This window comes from Actinia tenebrosa, unplaced genomic scaffold (assembly GCF_029948245.1).
Source record: "Actinia tenebrosa isolate PJP-AT-01 unplaced genomic scaffold, QUT_ActTen_1.0 PGA_scaffold11__36_contigs__length_13525064, whole genome shotgun sequence".
In the NCBI taxonomy this organism is placed as follows: Eukaryota; Metazoa; Cnidaria; class Anthozoa; order Actiniaria; family Actiniidae; genus Actinia; species Actinia tenebrosa.
This window is the reverse complement of record NW_028292571.1, coordinates 186,563-210,966: the sequence shown is the minus strand read 5'-3', so window position 1 is coordinate 210,966 and position 24,404 is coordinate 186,563. Positions and strand designations below refer to the sequence as shown.

The 24,404-nt window shown below is 37.1% G+C and overlaps 1 protein-coding gene across 13 annotated transcripts in view; it reads right to left on the bottom strand.

Moving 5' to 3' along the window:
• The window catches only part of LOC116292224 (kalirin), a 207,233-nt gene that overhangs the window by 138,791 nt on the left and 44,038 nt on the right, over positions 1-24,404 (bottom strand). For 7 of the 13 annotated variants that reach the window (XM_031699495.2, XM_031699492.2, XM_031699491.2 and 4 more), the window contains 9 exons: positions 20,053-20,244; positions 17,637-18,002; positions 8,683-8,805; positions 7,098-7,289; positions 6,043-6,378; positions 2,541-2,900; positions 1,158-1,277; positions 826-1,017; positions 422-637 (listed from right to left, as the gene is read on the bottom strand). In XM_031699495.2, the coding sequence (XP_031555355.2) occupies positions 422-637; positions 826-1,017; positions 1,158-1,277; positions 2,541-2,900; positions 6,043-6,378; positions 7,098-7,289; positions 8,683-8,805; positions 17,637-18,002; positions 20,053-20,244 (2,097 nt within the window). Of the gene's footprint in view, positions 1-421; positions 638-825; positions 1,018-1,157; positions 1,278-2,540; positions 2,901-6,042; positions 6,379-6,452; positions 6,580-6,875; positions 7,006-7,097; positions 7,290-8,682; positions 8,806-13,651; positions 13,790-15,321; positions 15,491-17,636; positions 18,003-20,052; positions 20,245-20,471; positions 20,835-21,798; positions 21,920-24,404 lie in introns of those variants that run through there. The other 6 variants (XM_031699498.2, XM_031699497.2, XM_031699501.2 and 3 more) reach the window with 6 other exon arrangements.

Genomic DNA, 24,404 nt, shown 5'->3' with positions numbered 1-24,404 from the left:
CAACATGTATATTTCAAACAAACAGTAGTGTTAACTACATCTCGGTCATATTACATTTTGTTGACATGCAAAAGACGGTTATTCAATAGAATGCAATCAATATTTACTAGCGTTTTTATTGTCTTTGTGCCGACAGAAAGCGTAGCCTATTCGCCAGACAAAAACGACCAAATCGTTAAACCCATCCCAGACTAAAACGACCAAATCGTAGCCCTATCCTAGACAAAAATGATACCCTATCTCAGACAAAATGTCAAAAATTGATAACCTGCCCCAGACCCAAAAGCCGAAAATCCATACCCTATAAGGCGGGGGGGGGCGGCACATACCCGTATAGTAAATATAGGGGACTACCCCCCCCCCCCCCCCCCCCCCCGGCGAAAAAACAGGCGCTTGAACGAGTGTGTTGTGTCAGACCTACCTCTACGTTAGATATGATCATACTAATGTATTTATCAGCAGTGTATTTGACTTCACCAAATCCATGTACTATAGACTCCCGATCCTCGTCATAGCTTTGAATGATGGCTTTCATGGCCTCAAGTCGTTTAAGTGTTTCCGTTTCAATGAGTTTGCTGCAGGGATCTCCTTCTTCTTGTTTGTAATCGCGTAGGAGTCTGTCCATTAACGAACCAACCTAGTGACAAGGTTAGCAATACAATATCAACCCTAATATTTATTATGTCATAATTTCTTTTTTTCTTCTTCTGCTCCTTTTCTCAATGACTGAAATTCGATTTTTTTTTTTTTTTTTTTTTTTTTTTCGCGCCGTTATATTTTTGCGGCACTTTAATTTTGCGATATTGACAAATGACAGAAACTGACCTGCTCTGCTGCAGTAAAGAAGTCAAAAGAAGCAGTAGTTATAGCTTTTCTCGTCTCTGCTTTCTCCATTAATGTTTGCCATCTCTGTGTCATCCCTTCTGCACATTTCCAGATAGCCTCAGGATCGAAATGGCCATCTTTAATCAATTTGTCTGCACGTTGACGAACCTCGTTAGCACTTTGGCAAGTTTTCTGAAAAGAAACAATATTTGTCAGCTTGGGTGAGAGTTCTACCTGAAATAATGTCTTTCACAGACACACAAAGAACACAGCTATTCCTCTTGTTTCCCCCCTAAATATGCATTAAAAATGTGGTTTGATTCTAATCATACCTCGATTGCTCGTTGAAACTCTTCATGTTCTCTCAATAACGCTTCTGCCTCTACAAGTGAGCTGCCCAGATCAGTAGAAGCGTTAAGCATGGCCTCTCCATTACGAACCCAGCCAATTACCTGAAAATCATATAAGTCATTGAGTGAAAATAACATAACATTTTACAGTGTTTGAGTCAGTTGTCCGACCTTTTGGATGAGCTGCTGCTAGGCTATAAGTTATATCCTAACTTGAATTCACTTGAAAACTTGTTTGCATCTATATATTTGACCAAGTTGACTAAAACAATAAACCCTCTCGCCCTCATGGCCTATGACTAATTATAAAATAACTGCTCTAAGTCTCGCGTACTGATTGGTTGGGAGCGCGTGCTTTATGAGAGCACACAGCACTCGCGCGCACTTTCAGTTTTGTCATTCGTGTAATTTGTATTTTATAAAAGAAATAAAAAACTGTCTTGCTGTGCTGTGTGGAGTTATAAAGCAGTTGAGGATTGGCAGATCACTCGAGAGATCATTTAACCGAGAAAAATGCACCAATACAATCCCATGATAAGTCCAGTGACCGGCATAAACTCCTTCAGCACACCGTGACCAATCTACTTTATGTTGGAGTTCCAAAGAGTTCTCAGATATTTTGCTGTTATTTTCAAATAAATAAAGACTATGTGCGATCTTTTTAAATTAATTCGAGCTCAGTCAGTTAAAACAAAAGAAAGAAATCTTGTCTACTGAATTTTTCTAGTAAGCTTCAAAATAATTAATTTTAATGCGTATTAGAATTCCAACATCTAATTTGTTATTATGTCACTCGTGCAACTAAGCCAGTGTGATTACTGCCGGGGCCTGCACGAGTTCCCCACTTAAAATAATAATTTGACTGTGTTTAATTGACTGTCGTAAAGAGCGCACCTCATAACATGCAAAGAGCAAAAGCAAAGAGCAAAGAGCCACATGTGCATCGAGCTAGCCTGCATAGCGGCCCTCAATAAACGTAGGGTTGGGATTCGGAGAAGGATTGGAAAGGAGGGGATTCCTCCGAAACCCAACCACCAATTATTGAGGGTTCATTGAGGCCTCTACGCCGGCTCGCAGGCTATCGAGCCATTCAGGTCATCAGCGTTGATGCCGACAGTAACACAATTGTCGTAATTATCATATCTGTCTATCGTACTACCTTCTCGGCGTGATTAATCACATAATTCCGAAGTCGAATTCAATCGAGCCCAATTACATTCTTGGATTTGATTGCATTCGGCAATCGAACGAAATCGAATGCTAAAAAAATGTGAATTGGTTTCAATGGAATCGAACGTTCGATTTCGTTTGATTGATGACGCCGGGTGCTCTTTAACAGGAGAGATTTTTCATCTCTTTACTAACCTGTTTAGCATCACTTTCCAATTGCCTGAGAAGTAAAATCTGCTCTAACTTGATTTTCTTTTCTTCTGCTGAGTCTCGCAGATCCCTGCGTTTCCGGTGCAAGACTTCTAACAAATTATATATATGCGTTTGAGCGTCTATATTTTCAGTTGTTAACGGGTCTCTAACTCGCAGCTCTATCTCAGACTGCTTCAGGTAATCAATAAGTTCCTCTCCCCTACAAAAGGTCGTTAGAGCCGCATTTTCAATGTCCTTAATGCTGTTTTCATGATGTGCCAAGGCTTGCTTTGCTTTTGGTAAGTCAATAGCAACCACGTTTTTATCGAGTAATTCCTCACATGACTCCAGTCGATCTTTAAGCTGCAAAACAAATAGTTAAAAAAACATAGTCATTGGGAAATATAAAATAGTATGATATTCAGGGGGGAAAGGAATCAAACTAACTGTAGCTAAATTGAATAGCTTGTTTCCCTGCTGGTCTAGTGAGTTAGACGTGTATAATCGAAAGGAGCCATCAAAAATACCCCCACCCCCCAAAAAGGGGATAAATAATTACCAGTTCCCAAAGGGGAATTTATTAGAAACAACTGAATTAGTATCGAAATAGTATCCTTTAAAACCAATAATCCCTAACAGGAAAAACAGTAGATACATTATGTGTCCTTGAGTTGAAAGGTTCGAGCTTTTTAAAATTCACAGCAGGAAGTTCAATGTTGTTTTTTAAAACAATTTGTGTAGTTTTCCAAAAACTAATACGAAAATAATTCATATACATAGATAGAAACCAAGTCCAACCAACATTTAAGAATAAACAGCAAAGAAAACGAGGCCGAGTATGACGATATTCGCCTCTTTTTCCGTCTTTGCTGCTTTTAGATCCATTCAGGGCAAAGCCAGTAACATAGGGAACCTGCATATTTTGAACCCCTACTAGGGGATTTACAGGAAAAAATTGAAATTGGACCTTGAAACATTATATTATATGGCCAAAATGAAAGCCGTTTTTAGTTTATAAAATGTTCCTTTTTATATATATATATATAGCAAGAATTGGATATTAACCAATTGGCAGAACTCATTACTGGATTGCATCAGCCATTTTTTCACAAAAATAAAATGCATACATCTCATTTGTATTTTGATTGTAAAGCCCCCTAGATTGTTTAGAATAACTGTGTTAGTATATACTAACAAGGTAATTTCAAAAATGTCAGGTCTATACCTTCAAAAAAGTGAAATAACTACACCTGTTTTGCTTAAAAAATAATAACTTCCTATTAGTTATTTTGTATTTTCATATGACAACGTTAGTTAAACATCGTGAAAAATCATTTATGTCTATGAAAATACTCTGTTTTCACATTTCCTGTTGGTCAGGGTTAGCCTCCATTTTGTATGGAACTATTTCGAATATTCATTTCTGCATTCCACTGAAAGTTTAAAACATTGCTACGAGCTCACTATTTTGCTCTTTTGCTTCCTACTTTTGACCCTGAGCTCATTAGAACCTAAGACTATCTGTTCTGTCGCTTAACTTTTCTTTGTGCGAACGAACCCACGACCTTCCCTTCGGAATTGTACTACCGATGTTCTACCAGCTGAGCTAGAGGTCAGACTGAGAGCAGGCCGGAGTGAAATAGATGTTAGGTCGCGGTAATTATGATGCAAAGATGAGAATATGTGGACCATGTAGCACTTATGAAATACAAGATGTAGAAATATAGATAAGTTATAGTGCTTGGGAACGAGGTTTTACCGGGTTATTCCGGGAATAAATTCGGAAAAATTAATTTCCGACCTCGCTATGCAGAAGAACAGTGAAATAAATGAAACCCATTCTAGTGATGTTGATAATGATGATAGCAATCATTAAATATGACAACCATGATGGAGAAGATAACAAATGAACTACTTTGATAAAGTGTGTTTTTTTATATATTTGCTTCGTCTAAAAAAATACTGCAGAATTTTGACTATGGCGTCATTAAAATTGTGTTTTGAATTAGTTTCCAATCTTGAGACTGCAGAATTATTGTTGTGGTCCATTAGTAATGAGGGTTTATTTAAATTAATGATGTATTTTACCTCTTAATATTTTAATTGATGCATCAGTCGAATAATCATTGCATAAATATAAATGTCCTCCCCTTTTCCCCTTCATAAAAATTGGTGACCAACCTCCTATTTGCACCACATACCCTCAATCTCTAAATATAGTCTCTTGATGATGACTGACAGATTTGTTGTTGTTTGCTGATTTTTCTATGTAAATCTGAACAATTAATATCTTGCATGCCAAAAAATAATTATCTTTAGTTTGTTCTCAATAAAAACTAATTTAAACATACCTTTTTTGATTCTTATGTTCATTTATAGTATTCCTCTCTAATTTAGAAGAATGCATGCCCAAGTCAACTCTGAGTCAACTGACTATCGAAGATCTTGCTCCAAAAAATTCTCTCTCAGTGATCAGTTATTTACAGACCTAAATGAATTTTTTAAACGAATTTGCATAGGAAATTCGTTTATTTTGCCGTGTAAATATAAAGTTTCTGAAATAAATTTATTATTTCTTGAGGATTTCGTCAAACAAATCTAGATCAAGATTAGGAGTAACCTAACACACGTAACGTAACGCTGTTCTCTTTTATACAAATGAGACAATATAGTAGTCGAAAATGAAACAAAAAGACTAGCTCTAAAAATGTATTTGAAGAAAGAAGTAGTAATACTAATAATTTATAGAAGTTTTGATAAAAAAAGCTAATGTATAAACTGTAGCGCCACAACAGTATCTTGACATGTTATGCATGACAGGAAATACACGATAACCTACGCCATACATCATATGAATATCGTTATATCATTAAAATCATAATGTCCGATTCACATCACGACTACACGGTTGATTGTTTCGGGATTGTCGAATTGTTCCTGTGATGTTTAAATGTTTTCTTTTAATCGGCATTAAAAACAACTCTTATTACCGAGCATAAAACAAGATCAAAAGTTAGCGTGTGACAAGGACGAGAATAAAAAAAGTTTATGTGTTATTTAGAGCTGCAAGGGGAAAAACGATGGTTCATGGTTCAATGAATGTCTTGTTTGAGGTCTTAACCACAAACACCTCTAAGTTCTACCAAATAGATTACATAATTGCTCATGCTGAGATACATTTATACCGATTGCTGACGACACATCTATGTGGTCTGATTTGTACGGCAACATGTGGAATTTTAATTCTTAACATTCTGAAAGAATCTGGTAGGGGTTTCAAGGACTAGGCAAATAATTCTTTAACACTTTCTCTGACATTACCAATGTAATATAAACAAAGCACGAGGCATAGTATAATAACAAAACTTATAATACTATAGAATGCAGAACTAGGGCTTTAAATTGAAGTCGGTGGAACACAGAACTGTTAAGCTAATCTAATTATATTACGAAATACCTATGTGGGTAATAAAAACAAACTACGAAAAATTGTCTTTCTGTTTACCTGTTTAGCAGCCCGTTCAAATTCTCTTAGCTGCAGCCATAATTCAAGCTGTTGTCTCCGTCGTGACCATGAGTGTTCGATAGCACGACGTACCCTATCCAGTTCTTTAATAACTTTTTCGACATGGTGTAAGGAGCTAGAGTCCACGCCATCGGCACTAGCAAGTTTAAGTTCCTCAACAATTGTTTCTCCCTCGTCGATTGCTGTGTGAATCGAGTCTAGAGTGGCTTCTCCTTGATGTTTGAGATTTGTTAGAACAGTCGCGATATTATCAGGATTATCGGAAACTTCTTCAAGCTCTAATTGTGCCTTCAGCTGCTCGACCAGTTCGGTTAGCTGTAGAGCAAACGACCACACAATTACTAAAAATATGTAAACATAATCGACTATATGTACGCGTGAACACCTACAAAATCACTCCATCGTAGGATGTTCATGACTGATACACAGCCATACACAATACGGCATCACTCCACAAAACTATATGTACATGTATCAGCTACAAATTATCTTAACTATAGGTACAGAGGCCGTTTAGACAGTATAATGGTATATGACAATAGTGAACTATCTGCGATTGCGTATGAATTCAAAGGTATTCTAAAGTTAGCTTGTCAGGTAACCTATGACCACGAATCACACACAAAAAACAATCGTTCCTCAATAAAATAATTAGTATCAGAACTTTTACTGACAATTACTGGTACGCCAAAAACTATCAATCATGATAAATCTTAAGGGACGAGTGTTTTCTGAATGGATATGTCGCAGGCTAAACTGACAAGTCGAACGCGGGAATTTTTGTTGGAAAAAATTCGTTCAAGATAACTCGCCTTCAGAATGCATGTATTACATACATTGAGTGGCCCCAGCAGAGCCTTAGGAATCATGACCTCATCGACCAGATCTAATGAATTTTCATCTTAGTGAAGTAAAAATACTATTAGCAATGTGATCGCGAGCAAGGTCTTATCTAAAAGGACCCGATTAATAAATCATTGATTACTCAAATCATTAGGCATATCTTCTTCACGTCGCCCTCTGATTGGACCTACCTTCTGGGTCCTAGAATAGAAGTTGACAGCCAATTTCAACAGCCCTTTCCGTCTATTGACCCTGCCAATAAACTCCTGAACACGTTTTTCGAAGTAATCCACTCTCTTTCTTATTTCTTCGGGGTTGCACTCTCCTGATTGTGCGAGCTGCCTTGCTGCTTCTAGAAGTTTGGCGGCATTAGTGTACGTGTTCTGAAACAAGAGGAGAAACGAATTTCAAATCCTATTCTTGATATCTTCATCCAACAGCCTTCATAGCGGCTAAAGGGGTGGGCGTCGGGGAGGGGGCTGTGGGATGGGGGACAAGGGGGAATGGAGAGAGGAGGAAAGTAGAGGCGCTCCCCATTGTCGTACCCATAGCCTCCTAATAACGGTAATCGGAGGCTCTGGGAAATCCTGAATTCTATGGAATGCCATTGGCTGTTGAAAATAACATAGCAACGAACTCTGATTGGTCAGTAGGATAACAACAGTTCCACCGGTAACCAAGCAAGAAGAATAGATATTTATTTATTTATTTATTTACTTATTTACTTACTTATTTACTTATTTACTTACTTACTTATTTACTTATTTACTTATTTACTTATTTACTTATTTACTTATTTACTTATTTACTTATTTACTTATTTACTTATTTACTTATTTACTTATTTACTTATTTACTTATTTACTTATTTACTTATTTACTTATTTACTTATTTACTTATTTATTTATTTATTTATTTATTTATTTATTTATTTATTTATTTATTTATTTATTTATTTATTTATTTCGCGATTCGCCCAAGGGCAGGTGGTAATACAATAGGACTCTAGGTCCCCTATATAATATTAACACCCAAACCCAACCCCGATGAAAAAAAATAGAAAAACTAGTCCCAACCAACATACACATTAAAAGAAATTTAGATATAGGAAAAGGAAAATGTAACGACAATTAGCAACTACAGATACTCAAACGATTAATTCTACGACATTTAGGACAAATTAACTTATATGAACGTATATTATCTCCATCAAATACTATTTTTTGTTGAACATATAAACTGATCGATCCTGAGATAGGGCATGCGCTCTCACGATCCCGGTCGCAAGATTCTGTCTGGTCGCAAGATTCCGGTCAGTAGAGTTTCCCAGAGCCTACAGTTTGGCTAACGAGTAGTGTCTGGGAAACGAGAATGTAGCGCTTCCTTGTCTTCCCTCTAGCTATCTAACTGATGAAAGGTCATGGTTCGAGTCCCAGCAGGACTTGCACTCAAGGTCTTAAAACAACTGTGGAAGGTGCTACTTTGTAATCACATCTACAAATAGCTGGGCCCTTACGTAGCTCTGAAGTCCACCTCACCCTGCATCAGAGGGACGTAAAATAACCACTGAGGATGTGAAAACCTATCAGTGACCACTTTCAGTGTCTGGCCTTTACTATACATGGATGGGTATAGGGGTTGGAAATTGGTGCAATGTACCCCAAGTACCCCAAAGGGGTCCCTGTGTCCCATTGTGCAGCAGCAGGCCAGCGGGCAATATCTTAAATAAAATATACCATTCATATCACTTACATTTGTTGAACCTGCATTCCTACCTGCGCTATGTTCTCAAACTCCTCATGCCGTCGAAGTAAAGCCTCAGCTTTGACAAGGGATTTTCCTACACCAGTGTGTTTTTTCAAAAAGGTTTCTCCGTGTTCTTCGATCCATCGTATTACCTGTAGAATGTTACAACAAATGTTATCATCACAAACTAAAAGAATGTCGCTACAAGTTAAATAAATATAACAGCAATATTAAAGACTGTTAAAAAAACTGAACTCAGAGTTTTATATCTTATTGAACTTTTCAATAATTATTCTTACTAATATTAGTTATAATTATTCTTAATAATTATTCAATAATTATTCAATAATTATTCTGCATGCTAGTAGACCAGGTTTCTTCCAGTACATAATCAACATGCCATATGTTGGTCATGTCGCATGCCGTCCGTTGATAATGTTTGGTGGGATAGGGTGATCTCACCCTTGTAAAAAATATTCCTTCATTCTGTCCATAGCGCGACTTTTACGAAAAGATATCGACTAAATTTGGCAATAGTGTGACGGACTGATTAAGAATGTTCTTTAACCATTGATAAAAAAAACGGCTTTGTTGCCTCTAGGACTCTGGGAATTTAGACGCAAGACGAAGTCATTTACAGGTGCCGATCAGGATTAAACAAACGCGCCCTATGGCGAATTCGTGGATCCTAGTTGCACTTCTTATAGATTGGGGTCCCTGTGCCATCTTTATGCTTGTTGACATTCAAAGTACTTTGCTCCATTTAACTAGCCTGGGTGCAGCCAAACGTAACTGTGGTTAAGTTTAACTAGAGTTAAAGTCGCGGGCTGCACGCAGGCTAGATTTAAGTGGTTTGAGCCAAATAAACTCTTCCAAATAAACTTTTCCAGAGTCGTCAATTCTTATGCGACTGCTTTAAAACTTTTGAAGTTCGCGCTTAATTTGATTGGGTTGTTAGATATTATCGAAATATGTTGGAATTATACGCGAATGTTGCACAAATTTTTAAAATCTAAACATCACTTTTTTCATAAAATTGCAATCAGTAAACAAAATTGAGCGCTAAGATTTTTACCACAATTCCAAAATCAAGTATTAATAACCGGCTGATCTCTAACTACTGGGAAAGTTTAAGAGATATTGTAGGGGGGAATTCCGAGATAAATACAAAGATTGAAATTGTACCTTGAATTGTACCCTGACTTCAAAGTTGGACTGCTTTTGTGTCATACATTTTTAGCTTTCACCAATTTTCAAGGTACGAATAATCCAGTTTCGAGTTCTCTGTTGAGGGTCAGCCTCGATTTTGAGTAGAATATTCATGTGTTCCAGTGAAGGTCCGTGGAATGTCAAAAGTTTTATATTGTTGAAATTGTGCATTCTTTACTTTACCGTTGGTATTAGTGAATATTTAGACACTGATACGAGGCTAACCCCGAGTAAATGAGTCTGTAATCAAGGAACAGACGTAATTTGGAACCCGAAAATTGTCTATTGTCAATATTTCGTAAATATAACTGCCAAGTTTCATTTTTCTAGGTTATATAACAAACAAATTGTGTCCGTAGTATTAATCGTGTTTTTTGCTTCAAAATTAATTTAACGAAATCGCAAATAGAATACGGAAATAGAAACGGAACCGTACTATTTTAGCGAAACTTCCCGGCAATGAAGTTCAATCGTAAACACAACTTCTAAGCTACATCATACTGTTCAATCGATTTTGATTTCTGCAAATAAATTTTCAAATTAAGGCAACTCGACTGTTGGGATTCCGAATTTCCCACCTTCTCTTCTTTCTTAACGGTGGGGCATGCCCTAAACCCGGACCCGGACCCGGACCCGGATACTACACAAAAAATATATAATATATCATCTACACCGTGACCTCAGGACACGACTCATTTGGCGTTATTCGTAATTATAGCTGATCTTTAGATGGGGCCAGACTGTTTGAATATTTACCAACTGAAAATACCGTGTACGAATCCGGGTCCGGGTCCGGGTGCGGGTCCGGGTCCGGGTCCGGGTCCGGGTCCGGGTGCGGGTCCGGGTCCGGGTGCGGGTCCGGGTCCGGGTGCGGGTCCGGGTGCGGGTCCGGGTGCGGGTCCGGGTCCGGGTCCGGGTCCGGGTGCGGGTCCGGGTCCGGGTGCGGGTCCGGGTCCGGGTCCGGGTGCGGGTCCGGGTCCGGGTCCGGGTGCGGGTCCGGGTCCGGGTCCGGGTGCGGGTCCGGGTCCGGGTCCGGGTCCGGGTCCGGGTCCGGGTGCGGGTCCGGGTCCGGGTCCGGGTTTAGGGGTATGCCTAACGGTGGAGGGGGAAAACGCTTAAAACTGGCTTAATCCATAATCTAACTACACAGGGCGATCAAAGATCAGCTAAGATTTGTTTACTTTATTTCACATTTTGACGATTTTATTGAGGTTTTTATAAGTATATGTAACACCAAACAAACCTAGCTTGGCTCCCTGTGGCGTAATACGAGTGTTCGCTGCTGCAATCATCATGTAACCAAATAGCAGATAAAGACTAGCTGTTGCATATGCAAGTGAAGTGCTGTGAGCCTTTCTTAAGCAAGACCAGAGACGACAGGCCTGAATGAATGTCAATCAAGCAACGGCAATGATATAAACATCTTCAAACATTTACGTCTTAGAAGGAACGCACGATCACATGACGACTTCGACCTCTCGGGTTCCTACCTGTTCATAAACTAAGTAGACAAAATATCTAAACTTGTTTACGACACTATTGTATGAACTTACTTCGCTTACTTTAAATAAACATTCAAAATTCAAATCCCTAGTATAAATATGTTCTAAATCTGCTAAATCCAAGAATCAAAGAAAGTAACTTCGTGTAAAGTTCGTAAGCAGACGACGCAAGACGATTAATAATCGTTTTTATAATATACTTAACAATATTACTCGATTCTGATTGGACAAGAGGAGTACAATTAAATCCCAAATTGTACTCTTTAGAGTCCCAATTAAGTTGCTCAATTTTGTTGAGTGTATTATAAACAAAAAATCGCACAATGTTCTCGTACATTTCAAAACATCACTCCTACCTATAAATTCCGAATTGTACTCGAGATCGTGCGATTTCCTATACAAATGTTGATCTGCTAACATCACTTGGTGCCAGTGAATGAGCGAGATGTGAGTGATACATATGCATCCTCGGGGGGGGGGGGAGGGGGGGAGGCGTACTCCCTTTGTTCAGGTGGTAGGGGTGATCGGCGGTCGATTTTTTAAATGGCCCCTAAAAGGTACGCATAAATTAAAAAGGCTCTTAAAACCAACCTGATTTCAAACCCTAGAAGGTACAGCTTTATTTCAGTAATTTACTATTAACCCCGGCTATCAACGCCGGTTTAACGAATAACAGGACAGCGTATAATAAGATTATAACGATGATCATATTAAAGAAATATTTAGTGCATTATTGTAAAGTAAACAGCGGCATAGCATGGATAAATGACCCCAAAAGGCACGGGGTTATGTTACGTAATTGACTTTTGAGCCGGAACCCCTAAAAGGTCCACACAGGGAACATTTTCAACCCTAAAAGGAGCGCCGATCACCCCTACCACCTGAACAAAGGGAGTACCCCCCCCCCCCCCCCGGGATATGCATATTCAGACTCCTCAGAATAACTCCTTTCACCGCTTCGCGTATCCAAGAGTTAATAACGTGAGGTAAAAGAAAAGTTCAACTAATATGTTAATAACATACAAGTCAATATAAACGAGATACCAGATAACAACCAGATAACAGATTCAAAAGTAGGATTTAGTCAGACGTTTCGAAAAATCTTCCTTCGTTCAGTAACGATATGCTGACAATCGTTAATATATGTCGCCTCTGAATGAAGGAAAAGTGATCTCTTTCGAAACGTCTGACTAAATTCTACTTTTGACTCTGTTATCTGGTATCTCGTTTATATTTATTTACTATGCCAGAGTCTAAATGTAATATGTAAATAACACAATGTGACCAAGTGATCCACTAAAGGGAATGCAAAGAGAGCAAACGATTGGCAGAATGAGAGGGCCGGAAAAAGTCCTCGGACTCAGAAAGAGAACCAACACAGCTCACGTTAGGCAACTGGGATTTAATAGACAGATTAAGATTCCCTGTTTTCCTTCCCACAGACGGCAAACGTGACCACGTTTTCATCGTTTCCCTACATTTCACTTTACCTTTTGCAAACCTTCTCGACAAAGACACATATTCTTACTTTTATCTACTACTTGGAGATTTTTGCGATTCCTTTTCACTAATCTTAAAGATTTTTTAATGGTCAACTGACGTTTCACGTTTGCCGTAAACGAGAATCTTAAACTCTCTAATGAGACGAACGTTTTACGACACATCAAACGAAACCGTTTCAAATTTTATCTGGACATTCTAACCTTCATATTATTTTATTCCCGTGTCCTAAGTCTTATAACTTTTTAGAAGAACTCAGCTTATAGGGAAAAAACACTCTCTAAAAAGGTTTTATCACTACCATTAATATTAGCATCACACTGAAGGTAATTTTAAACAATTGTCAACTCCAAGGTCGACCGTATTTTGCTTTTCACTATTACAATTGCTTCCGTTTCTTTTCAAGAAAATATATTAGTAGGTAACCGCTTGCCCATATAAGAAAGAAAAGATCGGAGCAGATAAAAGGAAGCAGTGATATGAACACCGTGGTTCACATGACATGCCATGAAGCTTAAAACTCCATACCGTTGCTAATACCAAATTAGGCTCTTAATACAACCAAACACTAAAACAACGAAGTCATGTTATAATCAGACTTCCTTCGATCTCAGCAATTTTAACTACACTAGACACATTGGATATCTCAAAAAGCAAATAAAAGCAACTTTACTATTCAAATATGGCGCGGAAAATAAAAACAATCATAAAATGAAAGGACAGGTAAATTGTGTTGGCAATAGGAATATACAATGATTAGGATTATAAAATAGTTAACAAACCTTACCCGGGTTAATGCCATTCGTAACTATCTTTACGCAGTTTGTAAGCGAATCACTCAGGAATATGTCATCCTCTTGTGTGTCGCTGTCTTAGTGATACTAAAATAGCACCAAAAATAATCCTCTTTCTCTAACATAAAATACATGGTTTTCGATCCATGGGAAACATTAAATTAAATTAAGCACATACATTGACAGTTTTTCAGTGAATTTCTTCACTTTTTCTCGTACTTCGAATGAGTGGAATTTCAAAAGCCTAGTAATAAATATCTTGGCTACTCAATTTGGCATACAAAACAAAACAACAAAAAAAGACATTAAAATTTAAAAGCCTTCACTCCAGCAACATCTGGTTGAGTGCTAAGTGGGTTTATACGTTGGTCCATTGGTCCTTCTCATCGCTGGTAAATAATGCTAAACACTAACACAGCTAACACGGACAGAACAGCAAAAATCAGATGAAAATGAAAACGAAATGAGAGCATTTAATTGTCGGTACTGACAATAAGATTCGAAATGTGACGATCACAATGAAAATCTAATCAGCAATCTGAACTATCTTCCATCTTCTTTTGCTTTTAAATATTCAACCACAACCACAGCTATGAATTTTAGTGCTTAGACAAATGTGTTCTAAAATTTGCATAATTTTTGGCCAAAAAATAATTTAGTCATGCACCACCTGTTGATGAATATGTAATCCAAAAATAAAGAAAGAGAGAATCTATAAAAAGACAGACTGATCACGTTCAACAAACGCATTGCTGTTCAATTTTAGCTCACCAAGATGAAACAAAACATCCACGTCTAAATTCATGTGCGTACTTACGTTACTCTCCCCACGTGTGCCAATAGATGTACATATATATGTATGTGTGTGTGGATTAACTTACATAAACAAATTCTTCGATCGCAAACCCGCTTTATCGCACGTCTGAAGCGAGTGACTGTTTTTGAATGTCAAGTTTCCAAAATCAAACCGTCGGGTTCGTTAGAATTCACTCTCCTTCGACCTTAATTGATTTCGAAGAAAACCGAATGAAAATGATAAAAAAAGCTATGAACTATTTGAATTAGATTTGTTAAGTTAACAAGGAATAGTAAGCTTTCCATACTCTTAATGCAAACACTAACCAAATAATTTCAATACCTACATCGACTTTGAATATGAAAATGTCTTTTTTATTTTTTTATTTAATTTTTATTTGCTATGTGCGCTGCTTTGCGCTATATAAAATATTTCGAGTAAAAAATAAAATGTACAAGTATGGAGATAGATCACTAATAATAATAAGATAATTCAAAACATGTTCGCGGTTGATGTTCAATACGAATAAGCGCCTAAGCAAGCCGGCATGGACGGCGATGGTCAGGTTTATCCTAAATGAATATTCCTACTTTCTTGCTTCTCGTCAACAATCTCATTCGAATGTATCGAAAACCTTCACAGCATTCAGTGTGTACACTATGAAACTTCAATTGAACAGGCCTAGTCTTGAAAATTAGATTTAAAAAAGTATATTAGTAGTGCTTAACCGAAAAGGAGGATCTTCACATGTGGAACAGTAAGGAAAGGAAAATAAGTTATTCGAAAAAGTACGCAACATGATAAGTCGATCTGAGAGATTCTCAGCTGACTTACAATAAGTTCAAGGAAATGGTCTCTACAACTCACCAATCTAGATGTCCAGTATTGATGGAAGATATTACAGAAGTGTTCTGGTCCAGCGACCAGTCGTAAAATGGCTTCACACATCGGAATAGTTAGCAGTGTAGATGGAAAATAACATCAAGTCCATGGTTGGGAGCGAGTCCCTTCAAACAGGTGTTACTAAGTCAAATGTAAGCTGAGAAAGGGACTTGTTTGTCTGACAAGTACCACGGAAAACACGCTTCAAACTAAGTCATTGATAATTAAGAACTTCAGTGTGATTGGTCAATGCCTGGGTTGCTTAGATATCATCAGTGTAACGCCAAACCCATTCGTCTGTCACACGTCCTAACACACGTAAAAACGAGCAAGCTTTTCTTGTGCGAACGCGGAATTCGTATTTACAACCCCTTTCTAAATGTACATTAACCACGTGTGATCAAAATATAGTAAAATGACTATCATATAAACATTGAATCGTGCTTTATAATCAACAATGTTGGAGGCTAAGTGAATTAAAACTTCAACAATTCAACTGAAATATACAGCGTGAAATTAAACGCGTGAAATCCAGGCATAGTCAGGTAATGGGCGTTGTACAAGTGCGATAGTTAAATGTTTGTTGCGAGCCTTCATGCGAGTAGCAACACTAATCTTGACGGTTGGGATCACTGTGTGATAGATGCCAGAAGAAAGAAAAAATTCACTTTTTTTGCGATAATTTCTTAAGCATGTTCAGCGGGACTCAGCGGGCATGTTCAGCGGGATTCGCCTAAGTTCAGTCGACGTTTCTGTTTGATAAATATGTTTATTAAACATTGTACTCACTATCTGAATTCGCATTGGTCGAGAACCTACAGATAATTCTAGCTATCAGCATGCGCCAACGATTTTTTAGCGGTCGATAGTTATCTGTAGGCTGTTACGGCAAAAACGAGCTTGCATAGGTCAGCCGATGTGTTTAAAATATGTACTAAAAATATTCTGAGCGTTTGCTAGCTATTCTACTTCTCTTCGTGGATTGATACGGGTTTTAGAACAATTTTCGGTGAATTTGCGTTGACTTGACCCCCTCCGACGACCATGACTCTTTGCGTTTTAAACAATAGATTTGTTTTGATGTGACGTCATAGTGAAATAGGGAACTCGAAAATGATTTATTATCATTCTCGGCACTTAAATGTTATCGGTCAATAACACTTGCCTCGACATTGATCTTTCCGGACATCATCAAAACCTCATCCAATAACTGTTTATTATTTGTCTGTTCAAGCAAGTCTCTTTTTTTTTTTTCACAATCTAATTAGGTCAAACTTCAATTTATTTATTGCTAGAAGTATTTCGCGAACGATTTAGTTACTTTTTATGGGAAGGCAATGTTATTTTATGAGCTTTTCGCCACTGCTTTCGTGTGGTGAAAGTATACGGAAAGTGCCATAAGATAGATCGTGTTTTTTTCAAAGAAGATCGACTTTATTTAGAAATTCTTAGGGTATGAGCAACTAAGCGATAAAGAGATGACGAACTATTTTACTATTCTGCGTTTCCGACTACTATATCCCTAAATATCAGGCGACCCAGGTTCAATGTTCGTTCATTACGAGTTGCGTGCTTAATGGCTCACTCAAAAATTTACTGAGAATTTAAACTCTTTATGAACAAAACATTGAACCTGGGCCGCCTGTCGCATTGCTTAGACCTGTTTGGGTGTTTAATATTGCACATGAATGAAACAAAATCTAGTTCGGGACGGGGTGTCATCAATAACAGTAAATATATAAAAGTTAGCAAATGGCAATTAAAATGATAACAATAGCGATGAGAAAATGGGGGAACAGGGGCTGAGCTACCTGAACAATCGATGAGTAAACTGAAACGACATTAAAATAAATAAGAGAAAATATGTAGAAGTTAGGGTAGCAAAACACTGATAAGTAAAACGCTATGAAGACGATAGCTGATCAAGCGAACTGCACGTTCAGAGGATCAACCTTTGCAACAACTACACAGTATCTGTTTAAAAGAGTACTACAAGGACTACGAGGCAATTTTCATTTTCTTTTCGTAGGACAGTTAACTAGTATTGAAACAATTATCATCAATTTTCCGCGATCAGAGTTTTAAACTATTCCGAGATATTCCAGATAATTTGTTAAGCTTGTGGGACATAGCAAAGGTAACTAAGGGGAACCATGAATTAGAAGAGTCTTGATCATTAATGTAATGACGGAAAACTTAATACCAATTGAAGCTCCCTTTAAATAGTTTACCCATACCACTTACTACTGTTTTTACATGTCAACAGCACCCTGCCTCATCAAATATATATCAACACTTACCTGACTGCTGTCCTGGTCAAACATACACAAATGTAAATGATCACGTAATCGAGTTCTCTGTTTTTCCCATAAAATTCCCAATTGTCGATGGTGTTCATGAACTTCCAAATAAATATCCATAACGTGTGAAGATGCCTCGGAATACTCTGGAGATTTTAGAAATTGGTCATCACAAGCTATTGTAGGTTTTTGAAGTTCTCCTAACAACGCTTTGCTGTCCATACTAACGGTGTGAAAACTGTCTTGGATTTCTTGCCTTATTCTATCCAACTCCTCCACTGTTTCTTCCACTTTATTTACATTTTTTTCTTTTCCAAGCTGCGAATTTTCTAAATAATTTTTCCACACTTTAACCTTTCGAAGAAACTGAAAAGTAAACAAAAATTAGTTTTAGCCTGTTTTCTCATCTTCAAGCACAGAAACCAAAAACAGACATTCTTTTAGCATGTGATATAGGGATATCGCAGAATTATTTAACCTTTTTTTTCAATTAAAGAGCCCTAAGTTTTTCGTTTTAAAAACAATTATTATTCTTGTTATTTCCAGCTATAAAATACTAATTAGAAATCCTTAAAACCAATGCGAGTCGTACAACTGATAAAAACTGGAATATCCCTTTAACGGTTTTAGTTATATCTATCAAATAGCAGCAATCCATTGCAGTCTCATGTTTTTTTAGAATTAGAGATGTTACTAACCAAAATCCATAAAATCAACGCGAGTCACACAACTGATATAAACTGGATTATCCCCTTTAACACTTTTAATTTTATCTATTAAATAGAATAAATCCATTGCATCCTCGGCTATATGTAGCGATTCTCCATGAGGCAGGTACATGAGTCGTGATAAAATCAATTTTAATTCAATACTCGAAAGCCACTAAAACGTCACATGGAAACGTATATAAAGCAAAAATCAACGAGAAAACAAGAGAAAAGCAGGTTTGGTACTGAGAAAATGTTAAAAACAAGAACAAGACATCTAAGGAACTTGGAGAAACCAGGATTAACGGTAATATATATTTAAGCACTGCCTAAAAGCGGAGCTCCCAATAGCAGAGGGAGCCCAATTTAGATAAAACTGAAAGATGAAAATAAAATCCATCGGGCATATCTTCATTTTTTTCTCTTCATCGAGACGAACACGGCGTTTGCGAGGAAGCATCCGCGACGCCTTCAACTTGAAAACATATTTTCTAGTCGGCACATGATATGTTTTCAAGTTGCAGTCGTAGCATATGGTTCCAACGCTAATCATTAATTAGCCATAAAATTCATCCAAAATTGTTACCATACCTAAGAGTTTTCTTTATTGTGCGTGTAAGGTACTTTTTGTATTAGCACAGTGAACAACACAACTAAAACCTGGCTCGCGTCAGCTTCGCCAGGCACGAGTAATGATTGTGTAAATCGATATATAATCTACATTTTAAACCGAAACTTCACAATTACAATAAATGCATGGATACTTCTAGAACAAACTTGTTTTCAAGTTTTACTTGTTCCAAAAGGCCTGTTATATGAACAGTTATCTTACAATAACATATACATTTCTTCATTGGGGACACCCCCCTGACAAATTTCTGGATTCGCCCCTGCTGTACTTGAACATCATTAAAAAAACTCTTCAGTGGAGACTGAAGAATAGCTAAAAATAGAGTAGGAAGACAAAATAACAATTAATGAAACTAATGGAATAGACATAGGGAACTTAGTAAAAAATCTGAACCCCAGATGGGAATCGAACCCATGATCGAACCCATGATACTAGTCGCATGCTCTAAGCACTGAGCTGCTGGATTTTTGACATACGAACGCCATCACGCCGTCACGCATATGTCACTCAGAATTTTTTCTGACTGTTTATTCCATTAGTTTCATTATTCATTATAGACATATTGTTATTCTATTAAAATAACAATTCTAGATCAATCAGAGAACGACAAGTAGGTCTTTGAATTTCGCGCCAAGGGAGACTGATACGTACATGACGTTTATGTTCTTCGAAAAAATTAAAGCTGAAAGTTAAGGTTCATAAACGTTTTAATCGATGGTTCCCATCAGTGCACTCCACTTAAATGAGCCGACTGACCTTTTTTGTCGTTGTCGTTGTTGTTGTTGTTGTTGTTGCTGTTGTTGTTTTGATTAGAGATTTTTTTTCTGGTATGCCGTTTTGTTTTTGTCTTCTCATATACATAGTGATAGTTTAGATCATGGCATTCACCAGCTATCTGTATTAACTAGTACCTCATTTTTACGAGATACGAGTACATTTTTTTAATGGCTGAATATTACAACAGCTCCTGACTAGAGGGCACCTAATCCTACCACGCATCAAATTCCTCGAATTTATTTTTGAAATATTAATACTTTGAAAAAAATAATCGATAGAAGATGGCGCAATTTTTTCTTACCTCTTCACTGTGGTGATGATATGCCACGGAACAAGATAGCAGCGAGCTTCTCTGGTTCACTTCCATGTCAAACGACTTCCACTCGGAATCCACTGAGCTGGCTATGACCTCGATCCTGTCCGCTTCATAATGGCCGCCTTCGCTCAGCTTATCTGCTATCTCCAGCACACGATGAATGTTACCATAAACATTCTGAAATAGAGAGGAAAATGGATGAATTCATTTGAGCTTGTTTCAATGTAAATTGACAATTACATCCGTTGAATCCTTATTTCAGTTCACAGAGGAGGATATCTTTTCCTGTGTGAGGTTTAGCATTTACGCCGCCCTCGACTATGGTGAACACGCTACTCTTACATCGATTATAAAGTCTTCAAGACCATCGACAAGAATCAAATAAGGTTTTTCTCAGAACTCACATAACCACATTAAGTTGAACCTAGTCTGTAGGCAAAACGTAAGTCCAGAAAAAGGCGACCAAGTCCAGACCGTTTCAGCTCTTTAGAATGAAAAGAGAGGTAGTTATGGAGTATTGTTCAAATATTTCAAGAACGGTGAGTATTCTCATCCATGTTTATCTATGACTAAGCCTCAGTGTTTAGAGAAAACACACAAGCTATAGTACGATGCAAATGAAGCCAGTAGGAATTACTAAGTACGTTTTCATTTCAAATTCGATTTCTATCTGTCTACATTGTCTCGCATCACGAAAATCAACTTTCAAAAAAAGATTCTGCAGGTTTCCTCAATGTTTCTCGTGTTAATGTTCTACACAAGACGAAGATGTTTGTGTTTTGAGGGGATTTTCAAAACAATAAAATCGGAAATTTCCACTACCCATAATGCCTTAAACTCTGAACAAAAAGTTCTGTCTTTCTACAAGACAAATTAAGGTCAGTATTTATTATTACTGTAGAATACAGTAGTAGTTTGAATAAAATCACCGCCTACATTCAATAATTCAAAATCCCCAGATTTAAGTTATTATTTGTGATTTTTTTTAAAGCTGAAACTGTGCTGAAACGAATTGCTATGCAATATTCGTATACGATCCAGAAATGCAAATTACCAATCGTCTGGTCTATATAATATTATGGCCTAATCTATTACAAGATCTTCTTAAATGAAAAAAGTAATCATGCAAATAAATACACTTGTACGTCATAAAGATGAAATACAATTTACAACACAGATATACCAGCAAATAAAAACCAAAATCAAACTCAAAAATGTCTATCAGCTACACAGTAAATACAATGCTAATTCTAAAGCGAGAAATATCGACAATGATTCCTAATTGTTCGAGCCAAACGCCGGCGTCCGAAGAATCTAAATATACTATTTTTTCTCTGTATATTTTATTTTATCTCCGTTAGTTTGTGCATTCGAACTATTATGGAACCAAAGGTAAATGACTTGCGCCTTTGAATTTCAATTTCGTTGTGGTTTAAAAAAAAAGACAGATTGATAATAATGAAATATACTGTTGATTTCATATTATCATGGCATACAAATTTCTGCATTAATTTTTTATTGAAATTGTTAAAAAACCTATTTATTACATGCATCATTCCTTTAAGCATTGGCTACTTTTTTTTTGAATAATTTCTTAGAAATCATTCTCTTTGGTTCTAGAAAAATTATTCGAAACACATGAACGACAACCGCTAATTCGGAATTAACAATGAAAATAAAAGTGAAATATATAGACTGAAACACAAGTTTAAAATTTCATTTTCTACTTACGGCAACACAGCGACGCCTAAAGTGTTTCTCTTCTTACAGCAGCGACAGTCGGTCGATAACACTTTGTAAGGTTCATTTTGTGATCTTTTCGAATTATTTCTTTTTCGGCTTATCGATGTAGCTTCATCAAGTTATCTTATCTCGTACTAATGGTGTTATTTTAACGCTAGATTTAAATTTTGGACGAAATGATTGGAAAATGCTAAGCCTACGAAGTGCTACGTTGGGCCTAGACTAAATAACTACTGTCAAATACTCATCCAATTGTGCCATTGATGGAAATAGCATTCAAAAGGGAAGCACGATTCAAATAAAACAATTACTAGACAAGGAGATCAATTGGCATGATGCAAAAACCGGTTTGTACAATACGGAGTTGAATTGAGCTGAACTGTGCACTGGGGGAAAGGTGTGACAGGTGCAAAAAGAAGCATAAACGAAGAGGCTATAGATTAAAACGCGATGTATATAAACATTTCAAACCAATAGACAGACACAATTTGACTGACAGGCACGGGGGGGAGGACGACAAAAATCAAAAGAAATAATTTAATGAGGTAAGAAGAGAACTAGCTGAGTGGTTGGATTCTACTAGATATGATTATTCTTCATCTCTTCCTAGTAATCTGAGTTTGCAGAAAAAGCATGAATTGAACATATTGGTGCAGTGATAAAATGTGGTCTACGTGTGAAGTAATATCGAATCTAGTGTCACAGACGGTGTGGCGTGACTAAACTAGACCAATTTAATGACTTCGATTTTTCATCAAAACGAATCTGTTTGACTGCATGTAACCAATCAAATGAAATTGGATAAAAATAGGAAGAGAACAAATAAAGAAACTCCTAATAAATAGTATCGAATAATCCATCTAGAAGATGAGTATTGATGACATATTCTTGAAATAATTGTGCCGGGTTTCTTATAAGAGTAGTTTGATTGGTGGATCTTGTATAGATCAACTATATAATGTATGAATGATTATCATGCAAAATGAACAGCGCAACTGTTTTATATTGATCGCACAAAAGGAATTATTATAAAAAGCAAAGCTTTCAGTCATGCGCATTCTCTTAAGTTTCTGTAACGGTTGATAACTAAGGAAGAAAAAAAACGTAAATCAAGACTGCTACAAGTGGTTAGATCCAGTGTATTAGAAGATATCGGACTGGTTGCGTGCCTGCCAGCTAATAGCAGTTTGCCTAACCCAACTACCCTTAGAAACTTATCATCTTTAATATTAGGAAAATTCCAGCTGCATTCTAAAGGAATTTAAGGCTAAGAAAAGAGGCCTTGATGTTGCCTCGATAAAGCAGAAGTGACACACTCTATTAATCTGCCGTTTGTGCTAATCGCGTGAGAACTAAACCACAGCCTCATGATTCTATTCTACCTCCTGGCTAAGCTAAAACCCTGTCGCTGGTAAACGCTTGCGGTGGGAAAAATGAAATAGCTGCTGACAATAGAGAATTACGTTTAAATCTTCTCTCTAATAACAAATGCCGTATTGATGAATTCAATCATTAGACTGTAAATCCAGCCTTGAAGCAAAACAAAAAGTAAAACAAGAGTAATTGTGCAGATATAGCGGACAAGATAGATTTATATCATCGTTTTACACAGAGGTTGTGATTGATCAAGACTAAACAGCAGTCTATACTGCTTGAGGTTGTAAAACAAATATTCAACACGTCCCTTAGGGATGGTCCATTAGATGATCGAGGGGAAGGTTGCAGGAATTTATGTTGCACGATATTTTTTTTCGTAACAACCCTCCACGCAAAAATTTTTTTTGTGTTTCCTCGATGTTTCTTTACTGAAAGGGGAGGTTGCGCGATATTCTTTTAGTAGGTGAAGTGCTTGCTCGATATATTTTTGGGGGATTTACGCAACCGCCTCATCAATTATCTAATGGTCCGTCCCTTAAGAATTCATTTTGGAACACTGCGTTTGTTAACGGTTAATAATTACTGATCTTATCAAAATCCATTGTTTTCAGTCTGCATTATCCCAACGAATGCATAGAGGAAAATCAGACATATTTAGTTTATTCATTATTGGCTTTGTTTCTATGATAAACAAGTTAGAAAGAAAACAATTGGATCTTGATAAGAACAATAATTATACTAGATAATCACTTCGGCACACAGCATTCGTAGGTATAATGCAGGCAGCTGAGGGCATAGCCCGAAGCTGCCTGCTTTATACCTACGAATGCTTTGTGCCTCAGTAATTATCTATTAAATCGCACCCGCAAAAATGTTTTTTAGCTAATATTAGCTAAGCTACTTACAAAGTCTTTGTATCGAGTAAAATATGATTTTTCTAACACGACTCTTAAGTTTAACATTTGTCACTTTGTAGTTTCCATGGAAATGGTAACATAAAAAATTCATAACGCTATAAAAAATGAACTATCGAAAGCCTGGTTGTCACTAGCGATGCAAGCCAACACAGGCATAAGCACAAGCACAAGTCAACGCGAGAAAAACAAAATATTCCGTTCTCTTGCGCTTGCGTCGCTTCTTTTCATAGCGAGTATATTAGTACTACCTGGTTGCGTCTGCTTGCGTCGCTAGTGAGAACCAGACTTTATGGACTAAAA